Here is an 11,640-nt window from a genome sequence, read left to right as displayed (position 1 = left end):
TTACTGCCAGAGAATTAGCTGTAGACTGGACGAAATAAAAAGCACCATGACGTTGACCAAAGATACGCACGTAATTTCAATTAAATTTTGATTAAATGCCCCACACTAAACAATATTAAGACAAATTCATTTTAGTCAGGCAGTCTCCACCTAACAAACTGAATAATATTTCCTGTGACTGGTGAGAATGTTTTGCAGCAAAGATTCACAACAAAAACCAAAAGAGCATGAACTTGACCGGGCATAAAGTAGGCTCAATTTGTCCACATCCGCCTGTGGACAGCGGCTGAGGGCCATAATGTGCTTCCTGAGCCGAGGATGGGCCGGACACGGCTCTGACACTTCAAGGACAGGGCCTTGGGTCCACGCTGATCTCTGTGCAGCAGCAGGACTCAAACCCAAACCTTTCATCTGACACAGCAGGGACAAGCGTGTTAGTCCATTGTTTATTATAGCTACAGTCAGAATGCTGATGTTTGCACTTAATTATGTTTTTATGTCGCAATTCATTTGTTTTCATATCAGTGGGGAGACTTATTTATAACCATGATTCACTGCATTTATTTGGCACTGAGTCTGAGGGCACTGCGGACCAACAACCAGGGAGCAGCTTTAATTACAACATTTTATCACCGCAGTTGGCAACCAAATGGGATCCACAAGGGCTGATTTCTTGTCACTGAATGAATGCTATCTCGCTGTTGAATTCATACTTTACTTCATTTTGCACATACTATTCCTAATGATAATAATGCATTTGCAATGGCACTTTTTTGACGCTATAAAAAGGCTTTACATGGCATTACTCATTCCTGCCTTGGGGTGGTATGATGGATGGCGCCAACATTGGCTCCTCCGATAACCACTAACCCAGGGGTCACCAACCTTATTTCAGCTGAGGGCTAACTTTAAGAGCATTAAGTTGTTCGAGGTCTACCAGTTAAAAACAAATCCTAAAGACTTAAACGTACACTGTTCACTTATAGGATATTGACCCCATATTATATTAAAATAGCTTTATTTTAAACTCATACTGAGTCACAAGAACCGAAATTACTGTAATTTTAAGAATTAGATTCAAGATTTTACACAAAAGTCCCAAGGGCTACTGGACATGCCCCAAAGGGCCCCTGGGTGCCCGCGGGCACCACGTTGGTGACCCCTGCACTAACCACTCACTCGCCACAGTCATAGGATCATAGGAGCTGGGATTCAAACCACCAAGCCTCCGGTTATAAGACAACCCGCTGTATAATTTGAGCCACTATCTATACTATTGAGCGCTATTATTGCACAATAACTGTTACTATGCAAATCATTTGTCAATCACTTTCAATCACTTCTTGTGAGACACTAAACTACATATTGCGGCACTGTGCTTGTGTAAGGACAATAAAGTTTAATTCAATAATAATCAAAAAGATTCTAGCCCAGATATATAAAGCTCCAAACCCAACAAATGATCCTCATATATCTTTGAATTTGCCCAACCAAATTTAGGGCTGGAACCGGGTCAATCAATGAAGGAGAGCGGGAAAGATAAAAGCAAGCATTTATTTTACTTAAACAGTGTTCCTTCTATTTTGTCACATCATGTGCAACTTTTTGCAATCTATGATGAAACAATACTCACAAACTTTTACTTTTTTCTTGAAGAAAACACTGAGTCCTTGACGACTTCCACAGCTTTTCAATTTCAAGATCCCTGTCTGGAGGGATAAAAGTCACCTGTCAAAAATGATTGTTCACTTACAATAAGCTGCTCCTTCACTCCTCCCAGTAGATGAGATGGCTGACTGAGTGGGCTGCAAGCATCAGGTTAGCTCCACTTGAACAGCCGTGAGAGAAGATATCCATGCACTGCTGATTTACCAGTCATCATTATGGCTGCGGATAAAAAAGCAAAGCTCCCCAGGCACCAGCTCAGACCAGAGTGATAAAATTGTCCCTTTTATGCTTTGAATCAACAGGTTTTAGCTGATAAAACTGCTTTTGTAAATTAAAAATGCATTTTTCTTATCTCCTCTTATGGGGCCATGGAGTTTATTATGCAAAAGTTATCTCTCCATACAGATACAAATCCAAGAAGTAATTAATAAACGTTTTCTAACAAAAGCAGGAGTAAACAAAATGACAATATAAAACAAGTTAAAATGAGCTTTGGGCTAGGGTCACTGTTGTTGCATTATGTACAAAGGCTCTAATTCCAGCCTTTGTATCTCACCCTACAGAAAAAACTTCCTAACACTCAATTTATGATTTCTTGAATGACCTATTAGACTTTTAAGGCCAAATGCAGTTGTCTATCTGGACACAGTCTCGTCTGTTGGAAAAAAAAAAAGTTTCCCATTTCCTCAGTTACTCAGGGCCTATCAAAGTGTATCCCATTGATAGCCTAAGTAAAACTTGCCCAAAGCGTGCGCACGAGTCGCCCTCCATCACTCACTTCTCAATTGTGTGTGTTTTATGGTCTGTCCGGTGGGTGTGCAGCAGGCGTGTGCAGGCGAGCTCTCCAGTTACCAGCAAAGGAAGGGGAAATCATTGTAAATCCCATTCAGAGCCTCGTGCATCCTTTAGACTGACAAAACGGAAAAAAGACGTGTGTGAGGTAGAGCCTTTCCCTCTGCGTTTGGAGCCGTTCTTCTTGTCAGTCTTTTGCGCAGGTCGAGCGCCACCTGAGTTGGAAGAATTAACACCTTTCATCCACCGACCCTCCAAAATAACAAGAGACATTTATGTAAAATTGAAACAATTGTCACTTGTGAAAACCACTGGAAGGGAGATCTGGAGATGAAGACAGTATTCACGCTTTTCTGTCGGACTTGGATAGGAATTGCATGCGCATCAGGTAGGTTTGGCTTAAACAACTTTTTCTTAGGCTAATATTAGCCAAACCAGAGATGGATGGATCTTTGATCATCCACACCTTAATAGTTGATGTTTCTCTTTTTGGTTTATGCATGTAACAAGCCTGGCATTTTAATTAGCCAGACTATTTGCCAACTTTTTAATTGGACTAAGCTTTAGGTGCTTGCTTATTGATTTGACCCTCCTTGTTGAACTTGGTGAATTTTATTTGCGTACTTTCCTCTGCTAATTTTTCCACTTTAAAAAGTTTCCTTGATCTCTCAAGGGCGAAGAAAGGTAATTTTGTCCGAAGCAGGCTAGAGCTGGTGCTGATGGTGTGACGGTATGCAGGCTACATCATGGTGGGAGTACAAGTGCAAATCTCTGAAAGGGAGTCTCAACAACTTATCTTGCAATGTAAATCACTGGCAGAAAAATAAACCCTTGATACGAAAAACTAGAGTGGGCTCATCAGTCTTTTGGATTGACTGTGTAGCCTGGACTATACTGCAGTTTTACCCAGTGGGAACGTCTGCATTTGTCAGTGATTGCTGCAGGACAGCTGTTTATAGGAAACAGAACATACTTTAGTGAGGGCCTTTGCCATATGGCTGATCAAATCATAAACCCAGACAGACAACTCTCAATGTTCATAAATATGTCGGCTTCCATTAGGCCTCCAATAGACAGAAACACAAATGATTTCTCCATTCTGCTTGTTTTTCAGTGAACAGCCCATGCTGCTGCTCCAAAGCAAAGCATAATCTTAGCTGTTGTGATTGTGAACTATGCTGTTGCTCGACTTCTGCTTAACTATTCAATGTTATGTCCTCATCAGGGGTCGAGGTACAGGTACCATTATAGTATTGGAGTGTGGGGCTGTGGGCTTTTGGGTGGAAGGCACTCATGACTTTTGGGGACACAATGAGGTTTTGTGTCTGTGAAAGTTGTATTCCTTTGATGCAGGTCGGGCTTGGAAGTACAAATCACTGCTTACTATTGGCTTCGGTCTGATTTACTTCTATTTACTATTTTTGCATGGTGGTTTTAAGAGCTGGTTCGGCCTGGTTTTCATTCTAATATACTGTAAATTAGATTTCATTTTATTGGTCAGTATTTATTGTGTGTTCTCGAAGCACCAAATATTTGCTATTTCTATTGAATGAATTTAAATATTGTTGTTATAACTTTGTGCAAAAATCCTCAACGCAGTATCATATTATGTTCTGTGGGCCTTCTTATCCTGTCTATTCAGCATGTTTTCAAACCAGACGGGAGGTCAATACTGTTTAATGCATTGGTTCTCAACTGTGTCTCAACCGGACCGATGAGGGTTGAACATTGTTTTAACTTTGAGCGATGCTTAAATCACCAGAATGCTGTTGTTTTTATAACCTAGTGTGTTATGAGCCGAGTGCACCATTTTCTATTATAACTTGAAATTGATGTTTTCATATTTGGGTCGTTGCGTGTTATTATTCAGCAGCAGTCGTCCAACCAGGCACGCATTATTACAGATGAGTGTTGTGAGTCTTTCAATTAAGTGAAACACAATCAAAATTGCAATCTCAACTATGGCCTATCTCATGTACCATCACAGCATCTGGTTTGAAGAAGTAAAATTGATTTTGTGAGTTAAATGGCATTCATTTTCACAAGCACAAGCTGATGTTTATTTCAAAGGTCTAACTTGTCTTAGTCTTTGCCGGGCCAGACGAGGTCTTTAACTGTGAGGAGTTTGCATGTTTTTCCCATGCCTGCTTAGGGATCCTCCAGGTGCTCTGCTTTCCCCTACCTCTAAAAACATGTACAATAGCCAGGATGCGTGAGAGTGTGTCTGTCAGCGTGAGTGTGGCAACACGTATGGAAATAAACAAACAAAAATATCAACCCGCTCCCAAGCTGTTTCTATATTAAATACTGTGTGACAGACAATACATGAATCTATAAGAGCTGGAGATATGCAGAAGCTGCATTTGCATGGATGATGTGTTAATTGCCATCATATCTTTTCATCTCATCCTGTCTTATGTCAGCTTTAAGTGCTTAGAAATATTCAGCATTCAGCTTGGAAGCCCACCCTCATTAGTAAGCCATCTTTAAGTCTCCATATGAATGAGAGGGCGTGATTGAAAGCTATTGATGATGTTGTCTTGCAGTGAACTCTTGATTATTGCAATCAAATACACCGTACCGCACTTGAAAGCTGCGATGTTCCCCTAAAGTGAAGCAAAACTATTGCTGGCTCAGGGCCTCAGGCTATGTGTTGGTTTGGGTGCTGTTTTTGCTTTGATAGGCGCAATACTCCATCAGATCATCCCTGAAATCTCGGGCTATTTTTCTAGCGGTGCTTTGGAAGTTGCTTTAGCCCACCACTGCTCATGGGTGGACCTCACAGGAGAAGACCCCCAAGCAACCCCCTTAAATATCTTGGAGAAGAGTGGTATGCCGCTATTCAATGTGGGAAGGCCTCTGCAGTGAGTCCAAATAAATATAGCTTTTTCACCTCACTCATTACAAGTGCTTCTCACTCTCTCTCTCACCCAAAGCTAACCCTAAAAAATCACTACCTCTGACTGATAAGCTCCTTCAACGCCAGGAATCTGTGCCGAGTGCCAAGTATGTGTCCGAGTTGGTGTTCGATGCGGATGAAAACCATCTGTGTTTTTTTTTGGTTTTCATATTTCTAACAATTCAATGTATCCTGTGTGCCCATTCTTTATGTTGGTAGGAGCACTAACAGGCCAACCGCTGCTGTGAAACAGTTTATATAGCTGTAATCCCCTTAATGCAGCACGTAATAGTATCCGTATATCACTGTAAGGAGGAGCGATTAAGGTAGCATTAGCTGCACTGTGTCCTGTGTGAATTGTCCCAAGGGTGTTGGGAGTCCCTGCTGTGGAAATTAAATGTTCGGCCCAGCAGGCACACTTGTGGTTAAGCACAGTGTATTTCCCATTTGGTCATTCTTCGCGGGGAGAGGATGTGACTTTATCTGGTCTTTCCACCTGTTCGACCTTGCCTCGGCCCAAGAATAAAAGCACTTAAAGGGGCACACTTAAAAAATCATTTGATACTGAAATTATGAGTTTTTGAGTGGTTTTCTGATATATGGAAAAGGTTTAAACATGTTCTGCTAACTCAACCTAAATGACCTACAAACCTAAAGTAACTGAAACATTTGCAAAAGCCTGTTTCTGGACCGGATTAAGTCTTTTTTTTTGTCTTGTTTTGACATTGATGAATAACGATTTGCTTATAATATGTATTTTAATTGTAACAATGATCTTTTTCTTATTAATCGTATTATTGTTGCAATATTCAAGACAGTCATCAGATAAGCCTTTTTTTCCATTATATCCTGCAGTTGTAATTTCAGAGGGTTTTATGATGCTATGAACAATAAAAGGTGCACCAATAAAACCCAAACAGTAGAATAGAACTTAATCAAAGCGCCTCATGTTTAAAGATCTTCTTGCTTAGGGATGCATTAACATTGCCATAAAACCTTTTGTACCGTTTGTATTAAAGGTTGTATCTCAATGTAGGGTAGGTTTATAAGCTTTTTTCATAAAAAAAACGAGAAAAACACCTTATAAATCATAGTATTTGACCTTCAAGTACTCCCCGTCCTAGATCAAGATCAAATCAGGATTCAACTGTGAGAGAACTACTGCCTTAGTGAATCTAATTTATCATTTTGCTCTTTGCTGGAAACATTCAGGAATAAAGCAGTCTGTGCTTAAATCCCCTTCTATCCTTGTTCCTATGCCGCAAACGTTTGCGCTGTTTCTGTTTGCCATATTGTAAGGATGATAAATACCGAGCTACTAGCTCTAGCTTTTATTCAAAGTAGCATCAAAACACTTTCAAAAGACAGCCTACAAATGGTGGTGGTGCAATTTCAGAGCTGTTACCCTAAAGCACTTGTTTTTCAAATGACTTGTTCACATCTGTTGCCTTTTTGTTGATGTCTCACCACCAGATGTGAAGTCTCATCAAACAATAGAAAGATGGATTCTGTTTTAGAGAGGCGTGGACTTACTCACTCTGCATTAGGAATGAACATCACTTACTCATTAGTTTGGCGAAAACATTGCATAAATCTATCTACCTGGTAATTCAGTTTACATTGCACATTTTAGACATGTTCAGGAGCTATAACCTTTGACAGACAACCTAAATACGAACTGCAAATCTTAAGGATTTTATGCATATCAGAGCATGTTTGTAGAAGTCTGAACTACAGAATTTTAATGGATGGAGATATTTTGTTGTTAAGTGATATTGTACTGTTGAAGTAATAGTGATTTGCCAACCATTCAAATTGGACTTGGTTTGATTGGGCAGTTCTATTTTTGTCTACTAAATAGTCATTATTTGTGACTTTCGCAGCTTATTCTCAGGACACAGCTGCCACCAGGTCACATCCATTTCAGTTTTTATGTGAAAAAAATCCTCCGTTGAAGCTTGAGGAAGTTGCTGCTTCCTCGGCTCCAGGCACCAAATATTTGACCTGTCACTCCCTGCTTTGCCCCTTTTTCATGGAAACTTAAGCTGCCACATTGATTTAGCTGAGTGGATCGACTGTCTTATTTATGACCTAAATCACTGGGCATTAGGTAACAGGCGTAGTAACGTGGCTCGGAGCTGGTCCTCAAAGCCCTAACAGCGTGTGTTTTTTATTAGCATAGTAAAGATCACAGCGGGGCCTGGCTTTCCCTAATCCCTGACACTTTTGCTTACTCCCCGCAGAATTGTCATCGTCATCAGCACTCTGCGGTTTATAGGGCACAAACTTGGCAGAGGATAAACTTGCGGCTTCACTACTTCTCTCTCCAATATAAAACGATGACCTATAAATTGTCAAAAGGGAAGTGCCATGCTGTCCCGTAGGATGGTCAGGCAGGTACAGGAAAGGATTGAGTGGGGCTTACACATCGGAAGCTTGGCGCAGATGGCTTATAGCAGCATCCTCAACTTGTACACCCCTCCTCGGGCAGGATGTTGGATCGGCATACCCCCCAACACACTCTTGAACAACAATAAAGAGGACAGGGACACTCTGGATGTCAACCTCTTCATAGTAACAATGAAATCAAAGCAGCGCTGCCCGTCTGCCTGTCGCCTGCCTGGGTTTGGCCTTGTGAGCGGATGACACAGGAAGTTTTCTCTTTTTTTTAAAAACTTTTTTATTCAGTGCGCAGACAGTGAGTGGGTCTGCTGCTCGCCCTTGTGCCCTCCCTGCCTCTCACTGGACACATGCTCTGGCTTTTGGGCTCTTTCCATATACTGCCCGTCAAAAAACAGTAGTAAGTCTGTCACCAAGTAGTGCTCCCTGGAAACTTGCTGTTACTGTTATGTACAAAGTTCACTACCCCTTTATTTGTTACTATGTCAATGTCTGATATGATGAAAATTATAAATATTTTTTATCATTTTACACTAATCTACAGTTAGGCCTTGGTTTTGTCGAGGCTGTACCTTTGTGTGTCGATGCAATTAAAGGAAATTCACCACATGCTGCTTTCATGAATGTTAAAAAATTGCATGAATGGGAGCAATGAAAAGGATTTTCAGTTGTTGTATTGTTGAAATACTTCCAGCAATGTGACATTTTAGTTTGTCATTTTTCACATACTTCATATGAAAACGTTTTAAATGATGATTTTATGTACTGTTGGGTTATCTGTGTACCATATACTGTACATTTTCTGGACTATAAGTCAGACTTCTTTTCATAGTTTGGCTGGGGGTGCGACTTATACTCAGGTGCGACTTATATATCAAAATATATAATTTCACATGTTTGCTATATTCACACCGACAGCCGCTAGAGGCCGCTCTAGGCTTGAGCACCAGTATCTGCTATTCCTGAACCACAGAAGAAAAAAACAGTAATCGAGCAGCAGAAAAAAGTGAGAAACTTGTGAGGGACTGGCGAAAAGGTTACTCTTACTGCAATGAATAAAACAAGAAAAGCTAATTTCGGGGCTAAAAGCTAGAGCCACAGCTAGAGGACAGTTCACAAATGGGTGCTTGACCAACGTGCTGCTGGGAGAGGCTTGTTAACGGTGCAGTTACGCCTCCATGCCCAGTTGCCAAGGCTGGTGCGACTTATACTCCGGAGCGGCTTATATATGTTTTTTTCCTTTTTCATTATGCATTTTTTGGCTAGTGCTACATAGACTCCGGAGCGACGTATAGTCGGGAAAATACGTTAGATATATAGTAAACAAGGCTGATAACAATTTGAAATAATAACTTACTTAAAGTGCTTCATGGATAAGAAGATAGCAATCTTAGTCTGAACCCCTGCTATCCTACATAATGTTCCACACAGCATCTTCTATATTAGGTTTCATAGAAAAGACATTCTGAAAAGGATTTTTGACTCCTGGGTCGCATCCTTTCAGCCTGTCAAAGTCTCCAAGAAAAGCTCTATTTGTTTACACAGGGCTCCTCTTTTCCTGTTCCTGTCATGTGGCCCAGCTGAGACAAAAGTGCACAAGTGCAAGGAAGCTCTTGCGGCAACATCTTCTTCGCCCTCGATGAAAAAGGGAAGTGGCACAAGCATGAACATGATGAAGAAAACAGGATATTTTTGAAATGAAAGAACACAGTATAGCGTCTTCTTCCACAGTTTAAATGTGGCCTTTGTGGCAGGCGCACATAGAGGAACGCGGCGCCCTCTGCACCTTGGATACGCTTGACTGAAACTCGTTACTTGTTGTCATAGAAGCTATACATTTTTAACTGGCTTATGGGTGCTGAATGCAGATGGCTCTTTTGCTGCCTGTATAATGACACAGTGGAAATCATGGTATAGAGACGCATATCCATTCAAGCTCCCATAACCGACCTGTGTGGCCCAAGAAAGCATTTCGCACTTGCAGCTTTTCCATGGATTTGGTTTCTCCAACATAATGGTTCTTCAGATTCAGCTTGGCCGATTTAGCTTGGCCGTTGTAGGCACTTAGTGAAATATCAGCTGAAAGATTGCCAATATGGGTTTGTCAATGGTTCAAGTATTTTTTACAGACAGAACCTTAACATGATGAATCTGTTTCTCACTCACCATACCATTATTACTTGAATTCTCTGTCATCCAGGTGGTTTATTATTATTATTTTAAAATAAAACAAAACAACTGGACTTAAAGACACCAATTCACTCCCAAGCTTTGAAATATATTACACAGGATTATAGACCAGACATTTTTCAAAATATCAGAGATGCAGATCGGCAGCTTCAGCATTAAACGTTATTGATCAGCGTCTACTAGAAATATTGCTATATATTTGTATGATTGCTTTGCTATATAATAAATGTGTAGCTTTGGGCTATTTGAGAGATTACATTTTGCCAACCCCCTTCATATCAGTATCGGTATCGGACCCCAAAAATCCACCTCAGTTGGGTCCTAATCCTGATTCCTTTTACACTTGGTTGTTGGTTAGAAAATGCTATATTGATTTAAAATATCTAGAACAAAATATCCAGTCATTTCTGAACCACCAAGTGAGCTATTATCATAAGAAATGTGATCTATTTGATTATTGTTATCAAACTATTGCTAATCTTGAGCCTCTTGTCTGAGCTGTTGGGACTGGCTCACGGTGACTGTGATGATGTGCTTGTGAAATGTTCTGAGGTTTGCTACAAATGAATTGCCCTTTGCTACAAATAAATTGGCCTTCAGTCCTGAAGATATAAAGATTACTTAAGGATGCGCGAGTGGCTCGGAACGTAAGTCCAGGTATGTTTTTGAAAATTGCAACTTGGTGAAAAGATCTAAAAGGTCTATTTTCCATTTGTGGCATTGCACATATTGTTTTTCAGCATTAAAATAACAGTAAAAAGCTTTATTTTTTGACTTGCTGCTACCCTGAATATACTATAGATTGCATATTAGTATGCCCCAATGCAGGATTGGGAATTCTCATTTTGAAGTACCGAACTCTGAAATGTCAACCTCCGGGAGTGTGTGCTGTTTGTTTGACACTGCATGGTGGATGTGTGAGGTAGACAGAGCAGCTGTGAGGAGAGTGTATTGTCACACATATCACTCTCACTGTTGTATTTAAACAAACACAAAGTGGCTCTGGCCCTCTTGTTTCCCTGGCACAAGCAGCTGGTCCACATTACTCTCATGCACCGAGGAATGAGCAACAGACAAATGACAGCCCTCCTAAGCTCCTCTGTCAGAATTTCCCAAGGACATGCCCAGTGGACAATTTCTTCTGCCACAGTACCAGCCCTTCAGGAAAAAATGCCAGGCCATTGCAAAGTCCGACAGTTTCATCTTTTGTAATTGTCCAAGTTACTTTCCAATAGCCTCCAGAGATTCTTGTTATGTATGTGGGCGATTTGCATAACCACAGTTTATAAATCCGTGCCATTTAATTGTGGTTCTTAAAAGAGCATTTGTCAATCTGATGGTGCAAAAACTTGCTGTCAGTTTGATTAGACTTTAGCAGAAGGAGGGGAGTCAACTCGTATATCTTTACACGATTTAACAGCAAAGATATTGTCATTTATCTGTGCAGCTTAAACGGTGCGGTCGCTTTGTGTTGGTTGTATCTAAAGCCGCTTTCTTATCTGTGCTGAACCAGGCGGAATGCATGGGAAAAGAGGAAAACCTAACTCAAAGATTTTACTGGCCCTTTGCCTCTGCTCATATTCATTAAGTGTGTGCAGACTAGAGTAGACAGTCGGCAGTCATTGTGTAGGACAGAAGAAAGTTGTATGTATAAAGAACTGGCGATGTTTCTGGGTTAGAGATCCATCCAT

The 11,640-nt window shown here is 40.7% G+C and overlaps 1 protein-coding gene across 1 annotated transcript in view; it reads left to right on the top strand.

The window, feature by feature from the left end:
* The first annotated feature begins 2,594 nt into the window (after positions 1-2,594).
* Positions 2,595-11,640, top strand: part of flt4 (fms related receptor tyrosine kinase 4) — a 55,486-nt gene continuing 46,440 nt past the window's right edge. The window contains exon 1 of the mRNA XM_079556750.1: positions 2,595-2,848. Within this exon, the coding sequence (XP_079412876.1) occupies positions 2,791-2,848 (58 nt within the window). The 5' untranslated portion in view covers positions 2,595-2,790. The remainder of the gene's footprint in view (positions 2,849-11,640) is intronic.

The sequence above is a fragment of the Gobius niger genome, assembly GCF_951799975.1.
Source record: "Gobius niger genome assembly, chromosome: 5".
In the NCBI taxonomy this organism is placed as follows: Eukaryota; Metazoa; Chordata; class Actinopteri; order Gobiiformes; family Gobiidae; genus Gobius; species Gobius niger.
This window is presented reverse-complemented; position numbering and strand designations above follow the sequence as displayed.